Source organism: Diadema antillarum, unplaced genomic scaffold (genome assembly GCF_040938485.1).
Source record: "Diadema antillarum isolate AM-2024a unplaced genomic scaffold, OU_Dant_1.0 scf00000073, whole genome shotgun sequence".
Lineage (NCBI taxonomy): Eukaryota > Metazoa > Echinodermata > Echinoidea > Diadematoida > Diadematidae > Diadema > Diadema antillarum.
In genome coordinates this window covers 1175533-1199763 of record NW_027270962.1, presented here as the reverse complement: position 1 = coordinate 1199763, position 24231 = coordinate 1175533, and the positions used below count along the sequence as shown (strand labels likewise).

The 24231-nt window shown below is 38.9% G+C and overlaps 1 protein-coding gene across 1 annotated transcript in view; it reads right to left on the bottom strand.

Moving 5' to 3' along the window:
• Nucleotides 1–244: 244 nt before the first annotated feature.
• Nucleotides 245–24231, bottom strand: part of LOC139717237 (scavenger receptor cysteine-rich domain-containing protein DMBT1-like) — a 63067-nt gene continuing 39080 nt past the window's right edge. The window contains exons 4-7 of the mRNA XM_071628736.1: nt 23644–23967; nt 17168–17476; nt 2483–2530; nt 245–426 (exon numbers count right to left, since the gene is read on the bottom strand). Coding sequence (XP_071484837.1) covers nt 245–426; nt 2483–2530; nt 17168–17476; nt 23644–23967 — 863 coding nt within the window. The remainder of the gene's footprint in view (nt 427–2482; nt 2531–17167; nt 17477–23643; nt 23968–24231) is intronic.

The following is a 24231-nucleotide window of genomic DNA, read 5'->3' as shown; positions in this document are numbered from 1 at the left end:
TATGTCAGTAGGAAAGGTCCGACTCATTTTCATTACTTTTCGAATTAGGTAGAGTATTGGAATGAGTATCTTTTGGACTTGGTGAACATCGGAGAGGGTAGCGTTCTCGATCAGGATGGGCGTTGCGCGGATGGCCTGTGTTTAGGTATGTATTGTCGGTAATGGACGTTAATTGGTATTGTGATCCACAGTATCTCCTCTATTCACCTTGGTCCCCTCCTCTCTTCCAGCCATTGATACCTTTTCACCACAGCAGGAGTACGGCGATTGAGATTCCCACTGCAACACTCAGTGTGAGGACTGGTGGCGTGTTAGTATTTGCAGCGATACCAATGCCAGGTTCCTCTGTTTCCGCATAAGATACTGGTACGTCTTTGCTCTCGTTGGTAAATTCGGTCTGAGTAAAAATTATCTCATTCGTTGGATCTGTTAAAGGAGAGATAATGATCTTTGGATAAAGATAGAGTTGGTCGGTTGGTTATCAATACTTCCATGCAAACAGATGCCAGAAAGTAGATAACTTCACAAAAATAAGACATACCTATCAAACCAAGAGAATTACGACGTTCATGAGAGATACGAGAAAACAAAATAATTGGAAAGTATGATCGTATGAAAATCATTAGACACGAAGTAGTACTTCAGGTTTTTTTTTTCCCCTCAATGTGACATTAATTGTTGTTTTGCTACAAACTGTGCGGATACATGAATTTTGCAGGATGTTTTGGGGGAAAGTTACGTGTTCTGCAGCTGTTAACATAAATGTCGGTAACAATATGTCTTATGCCAAGAAGTTTCCCTCTCTTTGTTATACCACCAAGCACTGTACCCCCCCCCCCCCAAAAAAAAAAAAAAACAACAACAACAACAACAACAACAACAACAACAACAACACCACCACTACCACCACCACCACAACAACAACATCGGAAACAGGTGCGAAGTTTAAAACAGCCGTGACAAATAAACCATGCTACAGGCCAAGAGTGAAATGGGGAAAATTAATAATGATGCAATTCCTGATGAAGATGTCTTTTTCAAAACAGCTGTCAACCGTTTGCAAAGGAATATGTAGCTCTAAAAAATAGTTTCAATGAAATTGATTAAACACACAAAAGTATGACTGTGAGAAGCAATGGATCTCCGATTTTATTCTCACCCTAAACCCCATACCTGCAAGTGTAATGTTAAGTTTTAATTCCATTTCAAAAAGAAACAGGAGACGGATATTATCATTGAAGTCCTCCATCGGGAGGAACTTTGTAATAAAAAAGATAACAGTGTTGTTTCCGATGTTCGCTTGTGTTTATAATTATGTGCTTATTCAAGTACAAATGTTCGTTACATGTTACTGCAGTTCAAATGCCAAACAGGAAAATAGCTTATTCCACAGTATCAAACACAAGTGATGCAATGTATTTGGTGTTACATTCATTTTTACTATTATGTCCATACTTAAAGGGATTGTACAGTTTCGGTTGAGACCTAACTTCAGATTTCTAACATTTTTTGGTGAGATAATGAAAAACCTCTAATGAAATATGAAAGAGCATGTAATTTTATGAGGAATTCAACGTTTATTTGATGAAAATTGGTTTTGAAATAGCTGAGATATCCAAAAAGAGTAATTCTAATAAAGTGTGGGACCCACACTTTCACACAATCGCTTTGTTTTACCTTGTTTTTGGATGTTTCCGTCATTCCAAACCCGATTTCCATCAAGTAAACTTCGAATTCCTCTTAAAATGGTATGCTCTGTACTATTTCATAAGTGTTTTCTTGGTATCTCGCAAAAAGTTAAAAGCCCAATTCTCACCTCCACCAAAACTGTACTATCCCTTTAAATATTTCAATACTAATGAACACACAAGTGAAAGCAGAGACGAGGGAAAGAATAAATTTTCTTAGAAATCAAATCTTTCTACCTTAAACTGATTACCAAATTACTACAAATAGAATAAGAAAACATGGTGGTAAGTTGTTACTGTTTTTTTTTCTTTTGGTTATGACTCAGACATGAATGAGCAAGAATGAGAAAGAGAAAAATAATATGAATGCGTATATTGTATATACATTCCTTACCAATTCCTCTAAAAGGTTAAAGAAGCCAAGAAGACATACAGTGTCGTAAAATTATAATCATAAATCCCCCTCTGCATAAGTTCCTAAAGATGAGAAATATAATAATATCACTCTAATATGAAATTATTAATGAATTATTATATAAAAGGATATTTTCCTCACAGCTTCTAAGCACTCCCGAGGAAATGAAATCATAAATTTAGACTTCCTTGTTTCTATTTCAATATCATGTGTGTACATTTTTGAAACCACCACGTTTTTTCTCGACGCAAAGCAACAACAAAAATAGAAAAAGCATATCTGGAAAATCCGGCCGGTCTCTTTTCCTCTGTCACTTTTGATGGCTGAAAGTCAATGTTCATTCGTCATTTAAGTATTGATAATTACGCGAGAGTAGTACCTGTTGCGTAGTCCCGAGAAGTCTCTGTTATCATGTCACTATCTTTTCCTGAAGAATAAACACAGGAGGAAATAGACTGACAACAATAAAAGAAGTGTAGAAGGAAAAAGATATAACGTAATGGCAGATTCTAAAAGAGTAGTGTTTAAGCTTTAAAATTATGTATTACTCAGTTAATATGGACTCTCCTAAGCTATCTAAATACTGGAAAGAAAGTTCACACTCTGAAAAAGTTAGTACTGAAAAAAAAAAACAGGCTCTGAAACAAGAAATTTTCAAGCCAAAGAGCATAGAAGCTAGCGCTAAGAGGGCGTACTCTCGCGATTTCGCACGTAAACGGGTGTAGAGGGTGTAGTACGCGATGGAGTCCAACATGGAGCCCAATGGCGGCCATTTTGGTAACTAAAACGCGAGCGTCTTAACTTGAACATTAGTGAACTCTGCCTTCCTTTCATTGTCTTCATTTTAAGGAAGCACACAGCAGTATGATTGTGTTTCAGACATGAAAATATCACCAGAATCATATTTTCTGTCTTAACATTAAAACATATGAAGTAATGTCATTTGTTTTTCAATCTGTAGTCCCTCAAAATTTGTGTTTCAGCTGACAAACGCCGTCAATCTCTTTCTCTCTCCCTCTACTAAAAGCATAGTTCTGATACGCCTGCAGAAATATTGTCGAATTTTACTCCAAAATGTACACGTATACCTAAGAAATATGTGGAATAACTCTGTCATAACAAAATATTTGTTGGGATCCGATGAAAAAGCGAAATATTAACCAAAGTTTCGCAGAAGTCGTAATCTCAGAACGGGGCCAGGTTAGATCGGACTTGGGGACAACTTGGCCTCGCTTTGACGACGGGGCTGAGATGTCCCTTTGGATTGTACAGTGTTGTACTATGGGAGCGCTTCGCGTACTGGCTGCTCGCAGTTATGGGCCGAGTTGATTCAATGCCAAATCAAAGAACCCCTCACGCGAGTATAACACAAAATGAACCTGCGCACCCCTGTATATAAACTAAGAGTAAATTGCCTGAAATTGGTCGGAGTTGTTCCTGAGACCGAGTTAACCTGCTATGGATCCTTCTGGAATAAAAGTCAATATACCGACCTTATTTTTTATCTCAAAATTCTGCAAAACAACTCATCATCACGGCAATTCGCGTCAGCCAGGTAAGTTTCTTGGTAGACTCTTCAGATATATTGCAAGCAAGACTTGGATGCAATATATCGAAAGGTAGAAACTTACCTGGCTGACTCGATTTGCCGGGATGATGAGTTGTTTACTTTAATACTTAGTATGAAATACGGTGCAAAACGGGTTCTAAAATCCTTAGGAGAACTATGTTTTCACTCATTTATATGGTAGCCATAGGCTTATTATAGGCCTACATACGGTATTTATAATGATGATGATGACGATAATATGATAATAATCATGTCTGCGTGCTTGAGTCTGTGTCTACGTCATGACAAAAAAAAAAAATGCTCCTCTTGGGTTCTTTTTTAACTCACGTAATGTGACTGACCGAGACAGGGATAATGTATTTGGTGTTACATCCATTATCACTATTATGTCTATACATGAATATATAATATACATGATATATACTAAAGGACATACATATAAAAAAAAGAATCCCATAATTTTCTTAAGTATCAAATCTTATGAATTCAAATTGATTACTACAGACAATAACAGAATGAGCTACTATGATGATATGTTTATGCTTTAGTCGTTCGGCCATGACTTCAAATCGAATAAGCAAAGGTGAGAAACAAAAAATGACACATTTACAGTTATGCATTATTCCTCTACAACAATAAAGAAGCCGGGAAGTTATATCCTACAGTGTCGTAAGATTATGTGTAAGCCCAACCCTAAGTTGTCAATACATAGAAGAGTATCTTTACAGTTATTGAGCATTAGTGATATACTGAAATCATGAATTGGGTCCCCCTTGTTAATATTTCATTTCCATGTGTAAAGGGTACATTATTCCTCCATGTGCTTTTTAGACCCGAAGCAACGACAAAAAACAAACAAACAAATCATCTCTTGAAAAATGCAGATGTTGTAATTTCCTCTGACACTGAACAGTCAGTGTTCTATCGTCTATGATTAAGTGATGATTTCTCGAATCATTTCACACACCACGCAATACAAGCTCTTAGTGTGAGGAATGGAATCACGAGTGAAACTTTCATTGTACTGTGGCATTTGGCTATTTATCGACCGGTTTTCATGGGTTTGTGCGTTTGAGCAAAATATGCGAATGTGGCACGCCGTCGACTGGCGAACGTGGCACATAAAGAGTTAAGAGACTGCAGGGCCATTCTTACCTGGAGCGAAGTGGGTAGAGCTCTGGGTCTCTTCTGTCGTGCCATAGCCGATTACTGCACATTAAACATAGAGGAGAACATTAGAAGAGTTTGATCGCAAAAACCGATAAGTCCATTTTTGAAGATTTTGAAGTACGGTCTCTATCATATAGTACAAAATAATACCTTTAAAATTATATATTGGTCACAACATATAAAGGTACAGTTTTGAAGTTATGGTCAAAAGAAGCAAAAAAAAAATCTTATTATTCTCTTTATTTTTCTTGACCTTTAATCGCAAATATCTGCATTTGACAAATATGGACTTATCGGTTTTTGCGAACAAACTCTTCTTACAAAATAGTGCTACGAGTGTAGAGCAAAGAATTTTACTGAGACCCATGCACGTCATCGGAAGAAGAGTAAATGGGCAATCATGAAAACGTCTCATGAATATCAAACTTCAAACGACACACCTTGTGGGAAATATCATTTCTGTGTCTGATAGTTTTTTTTTCGTACAACAATGATAAACTGTGCGTGGTATCTTCTATTTCCTGATATTACAAAGAAAGTTTACTACAGCCGCCTATGAATTCGGCACTTAATACATGCAATATATTGTAACGAAATTTCGTCCGGGGAATTCACGAAATTTCGCTATCAGTTACTGATAGTGTAATCGTAGAAGCTTGTGTGAGAGTATAGGCAAAGGATTCTACTAAGACTGACAACAATGAAACAAGCGTAAACCGGAAAGGATACTAATATACAGCCCACATCCAAACAAAACGATTCAAAGAAATAGGATTTGTAACCGTGCATCACAAAACGAACAAAAAGTCGCACGCACTGATTTTGTGTGAGAGCGGAAAATACGTGAAATAGGTCAACTTAGCCAATCTTGACTTTTTCATATTTTCTGAAAGAGCAAGTCTTCCTCTACATCATACTAAAGTTTGGGATCATAAAACGAAAAGGAAATTGGATTATCAGTAGTTTTTCTGGAACACTTTTTAGTGGAATAGTGTGATTAGGTGTTTCTCTCAGAGTCCTCTTTTCATTTCTTAAAAAACCCTGTCCATGCTCATCACTTTCAACTCCAAAAACTTTAGAAGGTATAACGCTACTGCTTTATAAAGTTGGCATTTGTCATCAACAGAATGTGGTAGTAAGGCATGCCTAATTTCAGCTTAATCTGTTAATCCCACCATTGTTGTTGCTCTGGTGGTTATCATCCTGTTATTTGTTCCATTCATCGCACAGCTAGCGCAGCTTGGTAAAGATTAAACGCTTGTATAGATCCTGTTCTTCAGAGCCTCTTTTCTCAGTTCACACTTATCCAGGGTGTGTACTTTCTTTCCAATATTTAAATAGGTTAGGAGAGTCTATTTGGATTGAGTTATATATCATTTTAAAGCTTAGAGTCTGCTCTTTCAGAATCTGACCTTTACAAAAAATCCATGTCTGGCGACTTCTTGTTCGTTTTGTGGTACAGGGTCACATTTTGTCTTCATGGAATAATTTCCCAGATATAATAAGTCACCGTCTGATTTTTCTGTAGGATGTACTTTTCATAACCGGAAACGAAAAAAGTGAATTGACTACTTAGCGTCGATGACATAGGGAATGTTAATACAGATAGAATATAAGGACATCTTTATATTCTATATGTTCTGCGTGATTCGTAATGCCATGCACATGTTGTGGAACATCCCTTGAGCAGCCATATTCTGTGTAACGCCTGAAATTGAGGAAGATTTTCTTATTTCTAATCTAGCTTATTTTTTCTTTGTGAGTTCAATTTGAAATTTCATAAAATGTCATTCTTGGGAACATGTATGGGTTTCTTTATTTTTTTAATTTTTTAATTTTTTATTTTTTGAGGGGGGAGGGAGTAGAATCGCATGCTCTGTCATCATCAGTGACCATTTTATGAGCGTTTCAACTTGTGCTTTAACAACGTAGATAGACTTTAAAAAGGAATAATTGTATGTGGTTTGTGTGTGTGTGTGTGTGTGTGTGTGTGTGTGTGTGTGCATGTGCCTGTCTATGCCTTGGTTCATCTCCATCGACGTAGTACACAGTGAAGACTCATGCGCGGAAAAGATGTAACAGATACCACAATTAAGTCTGTCACCTTCTCCTTGCATATTTAATCGTCTTACATTTTTACTGGAAATTGCCCGAATTTACCCCAATTATTAACGAGATATGAAACTCGTCACGCTGACGAGTTAGGTGATACGCTTGGGGTCATCAGGTGTCGGTCATCTGTGATCGACAAAGAAAAGAATGTGATATAGGCACCTTGAAGTTATATTGAGCGTGCATGCAAAACCGTTTCTCTAACCACTCGGCCACGGGACATCCCCGGAAATGGTAAGGCAAAAAAGAAATGTATAGATATGACAGGGAGAAAAAGTCAATGCCCACTCAACAATCGTGGCCGCGTGAACATGTATTGCATTGCTAGACGGAAATGAGGCCTTGTAACGACTGATGTCGCTATGCCATTTCTGGCAACTTGGGAAAAATACGCGCCGTAGACATAAAGCCTATAATCGGCTGGTTTTGATACCTTGTCTTTAATCACAATTTTCAGTGTGATGACGTCATCAAAGTACAAAACAATGACATGGTCTTGAAAGACATTTTTTCAAAGTACAACACCTCAGTCGTCGTCATTACATACTATGATCGGTTTGACAAAGTCAGCCTGCAAAGTTTTGCAGCAGTCGAAGCAATGTGGTCTCCAACACAAAAAAGAGGGATATGGTGTGTGTCTGTGTGTCTGTGTGTGTGTATAGGTGCGTTTATATACGAACGTGATTTCTACATGGACGAATATGTAATACAAAATTGAAGAAAAAAAGTAAAATAGCTAAGTATTTTGTTTCGTGATCTTGCGGGGTTCGAACCCGCAACCTCACGTCTCTGAGACGTCGCCTTTAACCGCTCGGCCATACGTCTCGGCGAGAAAATATGAGGAACGTAAACTTATGTATGTGAAAGCTGAATCGGGAATCGTTTTGTCCACATTCCATTCTCATTTTCAGTTTTAAACTGCAAAATTGTCAACCTGATGATGAGATTTCAAAAAATAAAATGCATGATTACTGCAGCTTATTGTCTCAGCTACAACATACTAAAGTTTCAGAGGAAATGAAGCAAAATCAGCTGAGATAAAGGTGCTTAAACGTTGTCAAGTCAATGCATGGTTTTAAAAAAGATCCCCTCCCATAGACATAACACGTAAACTTGTCCGATTTTGCGTCTTTACCTTTAATCACAATTTAAAGTATGATGACGTCATTAAATTTCAAAACCATGACATGGACCTGAAAGGCAAATGTTCAAAGTACAACATATCTGAATTTGGGATAATATTGAGCTTAAACAACAGAGATACGAGCAAATGAATGTCAGAAACAGTACCTCAAAAAAATTAATTCCACTTTTTTGATTTCAGATGATGATATGATGACGTCATAATGTAATTATGGAAATATTAATACTTGAAACGTTATTTCCAATTCATATGTTTTTGTAATATGCAATAAAAACATAGGGTAACCAGACGTTTTAAAGAGCTATGGCGAAATAAACAAAGACATGTTTTTCGCTATATTTGCACAAAGACGCGCACACGAAATTTCAACTTTGACGCCAACGCATTCCTTTGTTATAGGTCAAAATTGATCGGAAATCAATGGATATTGTTACTTAATGTATCAGGAATCCAAATCTGTCAAAAAATGTGCATTTTCAGTTTGCTTACGCGCACTACGCGCGAAAATGTGCGGACGGACGCGAACGCGCGAAACGCTTAAAATTGTCTGAAACTTCGAGATTTCCCATTGGTAAGTTGTTTTGAGCCTTTTAAAAGTTTGACGCGCGCGTACGCGCGCGTAATAATGTCTTAGGTAATTAGCATTAAAATGTATGATAGAGCGTGACCTGAACTTAATGTCCGCCGAAAATGATACAGACATGACCTTTAGATATGAAGTTATGATCGATCATGTAACATGGTCCGAAAATCACAAAATGGCGCCTAGATGACGTCATAGATATGTTACTGTCATGAAAACCTTATTGTGGCTACATTTTGTCATGAGACATGTTCCCTGAAAATGTCATGTTATTCCGTAATGTCATTCTTGAGATATTGATGACACAAAATTGTCCAGAAAGAAAGAAGAATAAAAAGAAATAAAGAGAGATTTTGACAATCACAATAGGTGATACGCTGATAGCGTATCACCTAAAAAGAAAAGGCACCACATCGTTTAGATTCAGTTCTAAACATGCGACATCTCCCTCGTGTGGGAGAGGGTAGCCCCGGCCCTCCCACACCCTCCCCCCCCCCCCCCCTCCCCGGCTCGGTCGCTGCGCTGCCTTGTTTGAGTGCCATTCCCATAAATATTGAACATACCCCCCCCTCCCCTTAACAAAAGAGATTATTACCTATACGAGGTAGTTTTGCGAGGCAATTGCAGTTGTTATTTTGCAGGGTTAAAGGTCAGCAGTCAATATTCGTTTCGCCACGTCGCGCGTCACTGCGTGTCGTTTACACACACCGTACCATACACAAAACAATGTGTGCAAACACCGCAATCTTCCGGTTTTCGCAATTCACTTTACACAGGGACGGGTGGGAAGAGAAAGAGTGTTTCCAATCTTTCTCCCCACCTCCCTGCTTTAAATGTAAACATTCCGATCGACCACGAAAAGAAAACATTCCAGGACGTCGCTGGGTGTCGGTTACACGCACCGCAGAAGAACACTGATAAATCAACTCATACAAGGTCGACCACTTACAGCAGCACTACGCGTCAAACAATCACTAGTCCATTTGTGCTCAATAATTGCACAGTGACCATCAGTTTTACAACTCTCCAAATTTAAACAGAAGTAAAAATAAAGTGTAAAAGCGTTCAGATGTTTGAAGTTCGCCTCTTACAAGTACATGTATCTTTGAAGTTGGAGTTGAATGATATACATTGATGAACAATTTTTCGATTATTCGACATGCTGATGATCTTCAGGTAGTCAAATGTGGCTTGATCTATTTCACAGTGTATAGCCGTATTCACATATTTTCTGAATTTACCTAGGGGATAGGTAATAATTATGATATTGACTGGCCTTGAGGGAGTTACCAGATGAATATTGCCGGCACTGAAAGAATATTGCCCGAGTGGAAGACTCGGGAAATATTCTTTCAGTTTGGGCAATATTTTCTGGTATCTCCCTCGAGGCCGGTCAATGTTATATAAATATTCCTGTGTAGGGCCAGAAACACTATATTGATGAATCAAAGCCATTCATTTTGTCTTTGTTGCTTCATTTTTTGAAATCCCCATGTGTTGTTGTTTGTTTGTTGGTTATCGGATATCACTCTTCAGACCTCTGATAATTTTGAAGGCTGAAAGGCTGTGTTCATTCCTCAACCTTACCCGTATACACACTTTCTACATTTAACTCTAAATTTAAATTAAATTTAAACATGGTAATGCTACTGTATCGAAACATAGTATTAGTCATATATATAATGGGGTCATCCGACGAGTCATACAGCCCACGAGTCATAAAGTCCACGAGTTCGACATTGTAAAAAGGTCCATGTGTCATACAGCCCACGAGACATACAGCCCATGAGTTCGACACTAGGCAAATAAGGCCCATGAGTTCGACACTATGTAAAAACAGCCCTCGAGTTCGACATTACAACACGGTGATTAATATGTCGGTCTCGTGGGCCTTGTTTGCTGTTAATAGTGTCGAACTCATGGGCTGTATGACTCGTGGGCTGTATGACTCATGGGTGTTGATCTCGTGACGTGCATCCAATATAATACACTGAATGAGTGTGCAAACTTTGAGTTTTATCATTCTGATAATCTCTCTGGAGTTAGATATCCTGTCCTTTGTAGTATCATCACACAAAACATTGTCCTGTCAGATGGCTAAAATTATGAACTTGAATGCACTCTGACCTAATAAGCCTCTTTTCTCGGTCAATACTTTCAACAGGGGGTACTTTCTTATCTAAATGGATTAGAAAAGCTGATTTATATTGAGAATTATGTCTTTTAAAATTTAAGAATCTGATCTTTCAGAGTCTGCCCTTAACTACAAACCATGTCAGGCGACATTTTTGGTGGTTTTGTGATGCAGGGTCACATAATATGTGGCCGTGCATCACAAAACCAACAAAAAGTCGCATCCCTTGATTTCACGAGAGGGCTCAAAAAGGTGAAATGTGTCAATGGAGTAAATCTTGAAAGAGCTATCCTTCTACATTATTCTTTAGTTTTGGATCATAACATGAATGAGAAAGTGTGTTTTCAGCAGGTTTCTACAACTTTTTTTTTTTTTTTTTTTTGGGGGGGGGGGGGGTAGAATGATCAGGAATGACTTAGAGTCCCCGTGTCATTTATTGAAATCATTTGGACGCTCTTCACTTTCAAGTCTAATATCTTTAGAAAAGATAATGCTACTGGTTTGACAGTTGGCATTAATCATGGACATAATGGGTTAACAGAACATGCTCAGTTTCAGCTTAATCTGATTATCCCTTCATCATTGTTGCTCCGATGATTTACTTCCTGTGTTTTGTCCTTTTCATCGCACAGCTAGCACGTCTTGGTAAAGATTATGCGCTTGAATAGACCCTGTACTTCAGAGCCTATTTTCTCAGTTCACACTTTTCCAGAGTGTGTGCTTTGTTTCCAGTATTTAGATAGGTTAGGGGAATCCATTTGAATTGAGTTATACATAATTTTAATGCTTAAGAGTCTGCTCTATCAGAGTCTGCCCTTAACTAAAAATCCAAGTTCGGCGACTTTTTGTTGGTTTTGTGATGCAGCGTCAAATATGGACAGATTAATGTATCTCGTAGTCCCAATCTATCCTGTAGTAGTCTATCTATCCTGTCTATCTATCTATAATGTTAATAGTCTATCTATAGTCTATAGTCTATAGTCTATCTATAGTCTACCTATCCTGTAGTCCTGATCAATGTACTTTTTATTCTTTTCTTTCTGAAGTCTCAGTAAGCACTGATCCATGCAAAGTGTTTGTTAAATATTTTTTTCCATTCCCTCCCGTTCCTTTCCTTTCTTTGATAATGATATTGCATACATTCATTAAAGCATATACCTTACCCCCAAAATAGGCATGCTACAGCCTTTATTCTCTCTTGCACTGTCACCTGCACACACGACGCACTGTCACTCGCACACACCTACACTTTTATTGTCTACTATACCATGCAGCAGTCAATGGTGCTGCGTGCTGTATTTTTTTCTTGTTTTAAAGCGCCAAGTCACTATTTTTCTTTTCTGTTTTTTTTCTGTAGCAAAATGTGTTTTGTGTATTAAGATTAAGAGTTTTATGAGTACATATATAATTGGTGTTGTATTACATTGGTATCATATATTCATATTCCACGTCAAGCTCTGCTTATGATGACGGTCCCCTGTATTGATTTCTCCTTTGTTTATAGATACAGTATGCCTTAATATGTTATTTTGATTCATAATTATGCCACTTCAGACTGAATGTTGTTACGCAAATGATTTTTCTTTGTATTGATTTGTATGTATCTGTATCATTTTGTTTTCATTTGCAATTGTATTCGGAGAAAGAAAATGCAGAAATAAACCAAACAAACAAACAAACAAACAATCTGTAAATAAATACGTTCTAGACAAACTGCCAAAATTGAGGTAATTTTCCATTCCTTTTATGATCACAGACTTTAGATTTATATTAGAGTGCTTCTTCAGAAAGTGAAATAAAAAAAAAATGAAAGGGGTGACCCGCTACAACAAAAGGATCCGAAAGTCGGGGAAGGACAATTTTCTGAAAATGGCATGACATTATTCCCTTACTCTTCTACTTTAATTTCATATAGCACAATTCATAAAAGTACTCGGTTGCAGAGATATTGATGATTTTAGTAGCGCATGTCAGGTGGTTGAGGAAATCATAGTTTCGAGAAAAACGCCTTCAAAGTTTTCCTTCCGACGCTATCACGACCAATCAGTAATCAGGATGCCACGCACTGACCAATAAGATCACTTCCTCGTTGCTAGGGGCGGAGTCTAGCTGTGGCGCTAAATCCAAATATTCGGACACGTTTCTGCTATGTTGAAAGTCAGAAAATCATGGCGCAGAAAAACACTGATTTCTGGCTTTTTTATCGTTTAGCTTCGAAATTTCAGCTGATGATAGACAAAACATTAGACTACAATATTATGCCAGAAACAGAAATCCGATTGTTTTGATCAATTTTGATAATGTGACTTCAAACTCATAATGTGACTTTCTCGGGTCAGCTGTCAGCGACTTTAGGATCCTTTTGTTGTAGCGGGTCACAATTAATAGAATGAAAACTTTATTTTGTTCATGAAAAAGTCAACAACCAGTCATTTTTACCTATTTAATTCGAATGTTTTATTGATAATAGTAATCGAAAATGCTACGATAATCATAGATACAGCCTTTAAGTATATCAAGCCAAGGGCACCATACGAACAGAAACTCACCTCTCAATTTCTACAAAATTATGCAATGACGCTAATAAGACATGGTACCCTCAAAAGTATGTTCATACTAACAAAAGCAGAGGATTAGGAGGTAGAAGGTAAGGAGAGAAAAAAATGGCAGAAAATGGGCAACGGGACGATTTGCGTGCCGACTCAAAATAATACCTCTGTTACACACACGGCCCGCCAGCGCATGCAGCGTGAGCAATACACATGTGCACACACACACACACACACACACACACTCCATATCATCTTTCGATTTTCTTGAATATGCATAGCTCTACGCCGTATCGTAATGTTGTATTCATACAGAGAGAAATATTGTTTGTTGTACGTGTGTGTGTGTGTGTGTGTGTGTGTGCGTGTGTGTACGCGTGTACAAACAGTCCGTGTACTGTTACCAGGGAGGTTACACCTCTCTGCTGTTACTTTTAGTTGCTTTTAGTAGTTATCTGCACCAAAAAATGTACAGAACTCTAACATAGAGTTTAGTGGTCTGCACCGACCGCGATCAGCTGGACTTGTAGAACAAAGGAGGATAAAGAGATGGAGTTCCAACTGGCTGTAATTATTCAAACAGTTGTCAGTTTTCTATCGATGCGTACAAAAGTATTTCGCAGGTGCATTTTTGCCTTTGATGATCGGGGTTCGATGCCGCCGTCTTGCTGAGCAATCTGAAGATTCATTTTGAACGTTAACATAATGTTGGCTATTATACTATATTTTGCGTGTTTATCTATTGAGTCGTTCTGTATGGGAACCTGGTGGCCTGCGTGTTAAGTCTATGGGCATTTCAGAATTCATTATGGAACGGGTTAAACGAAATGAAACCTCACATAAAGTTAATCCCGTCCAGAAATATGTGCACAAGTGTAAATCAGAGCTGTATCATGTGACAGCGTTTAAAAATGTATTCTCCTGGAAAGTCGGTTTTATTACTTTCCACTTATTTCCGACAATTAAATCTGATGAGATTAGTGCCCGAGCATGAACAGTCGAGAAATTTTCATTGGAATTTCTATCGGTTTTTTTTTTTTTTGCGCAATTTCTATTCGCCCATCCCCGTGTCTTTACCATGATATCACATATCTTTTATAAGTAGGGATGGCGAAAAGTAATCACTACCACACTGACATATCTTCCTTAGAAAGTAGCTTGTGATTATGAAATGCGAAACGAGTCAATTGTCTTCCTATCTGCGTGGCAGATCCGGTTTGACACATGCTTCAAATATTTTCGATTGGCGGCATCGAGCATCTAGGAAAGGAAATAAGACAGTTGTGACTCGATTCTCTCAAACCTGCTTGGTAGAACTGAGGATTGTGTACATACAATGCTAGTGATAAGTACAGGGTCATTAGTGACCGTGCATCACAAAACCAACAAAAAGTCGCACACCCTGATTTTAGGTGAGTACTCAAAATATGTGCAACGTGTCAACTTAATCCATCTTGAGTTTTCCATTATTTCTGGAAGAGCAATTGTGACCGTGCATCAAAAAACCAACCCAAAGTCGCATGGCCCCTCTTTCCTATTTTCTGAAAGAGCAATTCTTCCACTACATTATTTATAATTTTGGGATCATAAAACGAATAGGAGGTTGTGCTTTTAACAGTTTTTAAAACACTTTTTTGTAGAATAGTGTACTTGGCTATCTCTTAGAGGGCCATTTTCATTTCTTAAAATTCCATTACACACTCACTTTTAACTCTAATAACGTTTGAAAAAAAAAACTGTGCTATTGCTTCGAAAGTGGGTATTAGTTATAGACAAAATGTGTTAATAGTGCATGTTTAGTTTCAGTTAAATCTGATAATCCCTTCATTGTTCTAGATACATGGTGTTTTACCTGCTTTTTTGTTTTTGTCCAATTCATTGCGAAGCTAGCGCTGCTTGGTAAAGATTAAGCGCTTTAATAGCCCCTATAATTTGTAGCTTCTTTTCTCAGTACACACCTTTCCAGAGTGTGTGCCTCCTTCCAATATCTAGGTTGGTTAGGAGAGTCCATTTGAATTGAATCGTACATCATTTTCAAGCTTAAAATCTGTTCTTTTAGAATATTTCCTTAAAAATCCATGTCTGGAGATTTTTGTTGGTTTTATGATGCAGGGTCACAATTATTCTTCTACATCATTCTAAAGTTTGAGACAATGTGTGTGTGTGTGTGTGAGTGTGTACGCGTGTACAAATCTTGTGTGTATTGTTACTTTAATCAAGGAGGTTCGAGAGATGGAGTCAAAACAATCTTGTTCGCATCCCATGGTCGGAGCCACTACTCAAATATATTTGAAGTATGTGCCAAACTGGATCTGCCTCCCAGATATGAAGACAATGAATTCACGTTACATTGCATAATAACCAGCCACTCTCTGAAGCCACGTTCAGACGTATTTCCAGTCGGAGTAAAATTTTATGCCAGAGCAATTAAAATTAAAATTCATTCTTATCTTTACCACGACCCTGTGTCCACACGACGGTCGTGGGAAGAAACTCCGACCAATTTACCACGGCCTTCGCGGGGATCACCATGGAGGGTCGGTGTACCTTTTTTCACAAGCGGCAATTGTCTTCTCCATACTTGTTGATGAGAATTTCTGAGCGCTATAATATTCCATAGCTTCTTCGTCGCGATCGGCTAGGTTAGAATTGTACTGCACGTGCACGACGTGTGTACTCGCAAAATGTCAATAATGTCAATGCCTATATTATAGGCAAAATTGTTCAATAATAATCTACATCAAAATGTACTGCTACATTGAACATGTGGGACTGTCTCAATTCGATAAAACACGCCAAAGAAAAAAAGCATCACATTGCACCATTTACAACATCAAATGCAAAAGTTCTCACCGTAGGAAGGAAGAACCCCCCCCCCCCCCAAGATCAAATCCTGGCTACGCCGGTGATAGGCCCCACTATTTAGTAGGCCTACACAGTGATGTCGCAAAGGCGGAGCAAGAGCTGAGATACCACTATTAATAAAGTCACTCAATTATCTATGAATATTTCTTTTTCTTACTTGTTTTTTGATAGGGAAAAAAAATCCACTTTACCAAAAGCGCGCACCAGTTCGCTGAATTTTAGGTGTGAAAATGTAAAATCTTCATCGTGTGGGAGGGAGGATACCCCACCCTCCCCACTCGGTCGCTCCGCTCCCTCTCACAGATATTCCAACTCCAGGTCCCTCCCCCACCCACCATCATTAAAACGGAACCATACCCCTGGGGATGATTGCTTTATTGACTTAAATCAAGAAAATTGAAAAATACTAAAGCTACAGGAAAATATCTATTACATTATTACATACAAAGAAATTACCATTTTATTGATTTTATTTGGGCGTTATTCAGGGCGACGCAGCTTCCTTCACTGCCACTTCCCTCCCACTTTATATTTCATGCAAAAGAGTGGGGGATGCAAACATTCGATCCCTGTAAAGTGTATGTGTGTGTGTGTGTGTGTGTGTGTGTGTGGCGGGGGGCAGCCCCTACCAAGCTTCCCCCCCCCCCCCACACACACACACTCCTCAGTACGGATATACGCCGTTGGATACAGTACCACACAGTACCTATGTGCTGGTGCTGACATATGTTTGTGTGGTACATTCTATGGTACCGACAAGTACCACAGAGAGGGTTTGTTAGGGTTCAATCACACTTTTTTTTCCCCCAATTTGAAAGAACATTTCGGCGAACACATTGCACTTGGCTTTTATAAAGCTGTGAACGAGAGCAACCCCTTCAAAAACTACAATAACAACAACAGAGCAATGTGTTAGATTAGAGTGTCTGGCCATTACCCTCAACGCTGCATCTGACTCCAGCATCTTCTGAATGTCCGCAGTTGTGGACTCCGATTCCACTGATTCCACAATCAACGATGCTCGTTTCTGTTCCAGTGCATGATACGTCGTCAAGCCAAATATCACCGGTGCCTTTTCCAAAGGCGGCTTGGCTCAATGCGTTTTCAGCGCCTCCATAGCCAAGACTTGTGCAGACAACTTCAGCATCGGTGAGATCCCAAGAGTCATCGCACACCGTTCCCCAGGCACCGTTCGCGTAAACTTCTACTCGACCTTCCCTTGGTGTTTCGCCATCGACGAGACGAACTGTTTTTTTTTTTCAATGACAAAGATGAAACATAAAAGCAACGATTGAGCAAATATGATTATTTCACACCACAAAAAAGACACAACACTTTATGTTTCCTTTGTCAATTCCTAGACGAGAAAAAAAAAAATGTAATTTGGAAGGATCTGTCACCCTGACGGGCGAATCTCTAGACATAGTTAGGAAAATTTGGTGTATTTAGCTACGCTAGAAATTTTTACAACAGTTGGGTTTTGAAAATTATGGTGTTATAAACTATTAAAAAAAAAATCACATTTTCATATAGGCATAACTCAATTTCGGTTCTCATTTCAACGAACAAGGAAGTGATATACGGATTGGAAGTTATATTGAGATACGTTCGTGTAGTCAAGTACTATCAATGTACCTAAACAATTTAGGTATATTTCGACAAGTTGTTAAAAGAAAGAGAATCACATACTTCTGCGTGCGTGTACGGGAGTAAGTCGAATCAAGATTATTTTTCAAGTGATTTAAATTTGTATGTTCTATTTATTCGAGATGTTTTAAAGACCACTTGACGGTAAAATTTGACTTTTCAAATATGAACTTGGACCCTTATTGGAATAATTGTGAGCGTGTGTGTGCGTCAACGGCGTAAATCCGTACTGAGGAGTGGGGGGGGGGGGTGATCGGTGATAGTCACCATCACCACGATTACAAGCCCATAACCGGACCATCGCAGCCTTGGGGGGGGGGGGGGGGGGAGAAGCTTGGTGCCCCCCCCCCCCTCCTCGCACACACACACTTTACAGGGATCGAATGTCCCACTCTTTTGCATGAAATATAAAGCGGGAGGAAAGTGGCAGCAAAAGAAAAAGACGTTTTGTTCTTGTTGTTGATTTTTTGTTTGCTTGTCAGATGACTTTCGGTGGAAAATCAGATCTTAAAAGTATGAAGACCTTTTTTTTTTGGTTTTTGAAAAATCTGTGCGAGGGAGCGGGGGGGGGGGGGGGAGGGGGGTATCCCCCCTCCCACACGCCAGACGAGGAAGATTTTGCATTTTCAGGCCTTAAATTCAGCGATCTGGTGCACAATTTTGGTGAAATTTTGATTTTTTTTTTCTTAAAAACAAAACAAGTAAGAAAATGACATATTCATACATAATTAAATGACTAAATCTGCCTGTGCGACATCACTGTGAAGGCCTACCAAATAGCGGTACCTATCACCGGCATAGCCAGGATTTGATCTTAGGGGGAGCGTTTAGATGCGAGAGAGCAAAGCGAGCGAGAGGGAGGGTGTGGGAGGGGGGTTTCCCCCTCCAACGGTGAGAACTTTTTGCATTTTGATGTTGTAAATGGTGCAAGTTGATGCATTTTTTTTTGCGTGTTTTATCAACTTGAAACAGTCCCACATGTTTAAGGTAGCAGTTTACATTTTGATGTAGATTATTATTGAACAATTTTGCCTATAAAATTGTATCATTTCAACAAACGTCTTGTATTGATTATTACACTGAACATCATGAACGCGACCGAGCCCGCGCGAGAGGAGGGAGCGAGGGGGGGGGGGGGGGGGAGGTTGGGAGGGGGGTGTTCTCCCTCCCACGGTGAGAACTTTTTGCATTTTGATGTTGAACATGGTGCAATTTGATGCATGTTTTTGCGCGTTTTGTCGACTTGAAACGGTCCCACTTGTTTAACCCTAATCAGGCCGGGCTTTTTTGGCTATGCTAAAACCAGAGGGGGGCGGATTCTGCCCCCCCCCCCCGAGATCTCGGCCATTGGTGGTGCGATCGCGACGAAATTTGGCACGCGTGACACCCACGTCATAATCTACAAGATTGCGTCATAAATTTTTTTTGAAATAATCCATTTCTAAGTTTAATTAATTAATTATGCAAATTAAGCTCAAGATCATATTTTAGCCTAATTGAAATAATTGAGAGTGTACTTTTTGGTCTGTAAATCTGTTTTAACATATTCAACAATGATTGTATATCACAAAATCTTCCAAAACTTATTTCAATTCTTATGTATTTTATTGTTTTCAGAATTTCTTATGTATTTCTTTGTTTTTCAACTTTTGTTTTTCATTGTTCTTTATTGGAAAGTGTGACTGACCACTTTTCTACCATAATTAGCATAAAATCAATCAATGAAAACGATTAATTGTAAAAATAATCAGGTTTTTATGACTTTCATGACAGAGCATTGTTTTCCATAGGAAATGTACAAAAAATCACAAAATTATGCCTGTTTTGGAGCGACATGCCGTTACAAAAATGGGCGTGGCTTCGAAAAAGTATGCGCGAACGTTGCAAATTTGGTATCAAAAGTTGCGCGAGACTTGAACAAAGAAAATAAAGAAGCCTCGCGACGAGGCCTTCTCGCGTTACAGAATCATAGCACGAAACGTGGGTGGAGGGGGGGGGGGCGGATTCCGTCCCCCCCTCCCCTTTAGGGTTATGGTAGCAATATATGTTTTGATGACGATTATTATTAAACGATTTGGCTGTAAAATGGTATCATATGAATACAGTTCTTGTATTAATTCTTACACTGAATATCATGAACGCGACCGACCCCGAGGGAGCGGAGCGAGCGAGGGATGGAGGGGGGGGGGGGGGGTGGGAGGGGGATGTTCCTCCGTGGGATTCCCCTCCCACGGTGAGAAGTTTTTGCATTTTCATGTTGTAAATGGTGCAATTTGATGCATGTTTTTGCGTGTTTTATCGAAACAGTCCCAATTGTTTAAGGCATCTAAATATGTTGAAGTAGATAATCATTGAACAATTTACCTTAAACGGTATCATTTAAATAAACTTCTTGTATTAATTCTTCCACTGAATGTCATGAATGCGACCCAGCCGAGCGATGGGAGCGAGCGAGGGCGGGGTGGGGGAGGGTGTGAGAGGGGGGTGTCCCCCCTCCCACGGTGAGAACTTTTTGCATTTTGATGTTGTAAATGGTGCAATTTTATGCATATTCGCGTGTTTTTACTTGAAAGAGTCCCATTTGTTTAAGGTAGCAGAATATTTTGATGTAGATTACAATGAAAAATTTTCCTATAAAATGGCATTATTCAAATAAACTCATTGTATTAAATTTTATCATGAATAATTATCATGAACGCTGTCTGTTAAGCAATTCAAACAGAAAAAAGCAAACACAAAAGGTTGTAGATAAGGGGCATTATATTCTCCTCCCACACGACGATGATTTTGCATTTTTAGACTTGAAATTCAGCGATCTGGTGCAAACTTTTGGTGCAATACCCTCCCCCCCCCAAAAAAAAAAAAAATAAAAATAAAAAAATGATAATAATTGAAGAAATAAATAGGGCTTTTTTCAGGGAAGTGTCAAAATCATGGAATTTAGCTCTTATTCCGAGCGTGCATCATCTGTGTGTATGTACAAAGTCTAGTGCGGTAGAGCTTAATGGGAGGGTGTGGGAGACTGCTTTCCTTCCCACTCGACTCAGCTTTTGCGTTTATTAGAACTGAAATTCTGCAATGTTGTGCACACTTTGGATAAGATATTTGGACAGTTTTCTATCAAAAAACGTAAGAAAATTTTCCTTATTTCGGGAATCATTGGGGATCAAAATGATCATACTGTGTTTGCCCCTCCCCCTCCTCCGTCTGCGCCCCTCGTCCTTTAAGATCGACGCCCCTGCACAGAGGGTGCCTTTGCATTTTTAGAATTCAGATGAAAATATCTCGTAAACACATTTATGAGGTAATCTGGGAAAATTTCAATCCCTGAAGTGTAAACTATTTTTTTTTGGGGGGGGGGGGGGGTGGGGACCCTCCGTTAATTGAAAGTATCTAGATATCTCCTCCCACCCACGGAACTTTTGCATTTTTTTTAAAACTGAAGTAACAAACTGATTCTTTATTTCATGAGCTTAAAACATTGAAGGTTTTTGATTTGAATATTATTCAAGTAGCAGTAATTATGTTCAAATATATACATCATCAACTTCCATCATCGTTTGATAACATGTTTAGGTTCAATACTTCTGTCCATTCGTACCCTACTCGTATATGTAGAAATTTCCACCTTTTGAATCCCAAATTATTAGTGACACATAAATCTATAAGACATTCGGGTCCGGATATTTGGAATAATCTCCCGGATAATATAAAGTCTTGTTCAAGTATTTATTCTTTGAAAGCATCACTTAAACGATATTTGATACAAATATATTCTCAAAACCAATTGAGCTAACAAATATTTATAGTATAGATTGTCATCTTATTGTCAATCTCTATTTTCTTCCTTCAACTGCATCTTGCACTCTCACCTGCAACTGCACTGCACTCACCTGCAACTACACTGCACTCACCTGATCACCTTCCTCCAAGAGAGCTTTGTCGTTGGATAGTCATTTAATGAGGCCTCCATCCATTTCAAGCTTAATCGCTTATGATGGTGGTCTCCTGCATTCAATTATCTCTGTTGTTTACTGAAAAATACTGTATATTTTATTTTATGTTTCTGTGTATCTACACTGCTCAATGCAATCACCTATGTGAATCTATTTATGTACTGTTATCGATTTATTTCACTGCACTTGTTATTCTTTGTCTTTGTACTTTTTGAAGGTTGCATTCAAATTGCATCTGATTGAATGCAGAAATAAAAGCAAACAAACAAACAAACAAACAAACAAACCTGGTGCACACTTTAGATGAAACATTTTAAAATCTGTCAATCTAAAGTGTATTAGGCCTAAGTACAAAGGACTGAACGGGGAGGGTATGGGAGGGGGTAGTCCTATCCCCTCTTACACGAGGGAGATTTTGTATTTTCAGAATTGAAATTCAGCCATCTTTGGGTGAAATATTTAGACAGTTTTCTATCAAAAAAGTAAGAACATTTACACATCTCGGGAGTTACGAGGAGGAGCAAAATGATATGTTTGTCCCCAATACTTTTATGGGGGAACCATTCCTCCCCCCCCCCCCATCAACGCCTCTGCATATGAGGGAGCTTTTGCAAGTGAAAGATCTGCTGCACACTCTTTGATAAATTATTAGGAAATATACGTCAATCTCAAAAGTGTACAAAATATATCGAAAGGGATCCAGAATAGCGGATCTTTTGCATTTTTATTTTTGAATTTCAACGATCTGGTGCATAGTTTTGGCGGTATTTGGACAATTTTCCATAAAGAAAGTTCAAGATTTGTCCTTATTTCGGGAATTGCTTGGGGGACAAATGATTTGTCTGCCCCAACCCTTCCAAATGGGCGGGGCAAATGCCCCTTTGCCCCCCCCCCCCCCCCCGAGATAGATTCGACGCCCCTGACCATCCCTGGGTATGCCCATAGATGTATCCTGACTGAGTCATCAGAGTCATCGTTTCTCAGGAATGATTCAGGAAATGGAGGGGGGTTCAATTATGGCGGTATAGTTTGTGTTATTGTTTGTTTGTTTGTTTGTTTGTTTGTTTGTTTTCGTACATATTTTGCAGATGGTCCCGAGTTGCTCGCGTCATAGCATGTTTACATGTAGACCTATACTATTTGACGTTGTCAACGTCTGGGCCATACCTTACAGTGTATGTCGATATTACTTTCTTCGCGAGGGAGCGAAGCGAGCGAGCACTTGAGAAAATTATGTATACATTATCCTACAAGATAGGATACTGTTCAGCTCTGTTACCTGTCTGAAGGCGGGCGTACGAACGTCATGCCATATGCCAAAATTAATACAATCACATTTCTGCTTCCTCCATTCTTTTCTCTCAAATTTCAAGGGGGGGGGGGGGGATTATTGTACAGGCCATCCCCCTCTCCATTTCAGGGGGGGGGGGATTCATCCCCCACCCCCCCCCCCGGATTTACGCCCATGGAAACTGTGCGTGTTGGTGTGTTTACTTGACAAAATGTTTTCAGCATGAACGAAACCAGAGTTCAACTGTAAAACAAAATAAAAGAACAAAATGAGAAAAGGCATTTTGCATGGACTTATTTCCATGAAACAGTGGAAGATTTAGTAACCAGTTACTACGGAAATTTCAGTTTTAAGCAATTCTAATTTTATTCATATTTTATTTCCATCCAATTTAAAAGAAGAGATATGAACGATCACCGTGCGTTTGGCTTCTATAATGCTGTGAACGACAGCAACCCCTTCAGAAACCACAATAACAACAACAAAGCAATGTGTTAGATTAAACTGTCTGGCCATTACCATCGACGCTGCATCTGACTCCAGCATCTTCTGAATGTCCGCAGTTGTGGACTCCGATTCCATTGTTACCACAATCAAAGATGCCCGTTTCTGTTCCAGTGCATAACACGTCGTCAAGCCAAATATTACCGGTTCCTTGTCCAAAGGCGGCATTGGTCAATGCGTCTTCAGCGCCTCTATAACCAAGACTTGTGCAAACAACTTCAGCATCGTCGAGATCCCAAGAGTTATCGCACACCGTTCCCCAGGCACCGTTCGCGTAAACTTCTACTCGACCTTCTCTTGGCGTTTCGCCATCGACGATACGAACTATTCGTTTAAGGACTAAGACGAAACATAAAATTCACGAATGATCACATACGATTTTTTTCACTACAAAAAAGAAACGACACCAAAAACAAAAATTCTTGCTTTCTTTTTTAATTCCTATATTTGTTTTGCATTTCTTAATGTAATTTGGAAGAATCTGTAACCTGATAAGTAACTCTGACAGACAAATTTCAAGACACTGTAAGGAAAATTTAGTTTAAACTTTAAAGCTGCGCTAGAAATCAAGGCAGTTCTTTTTGAAAAGATATGGTACTATAA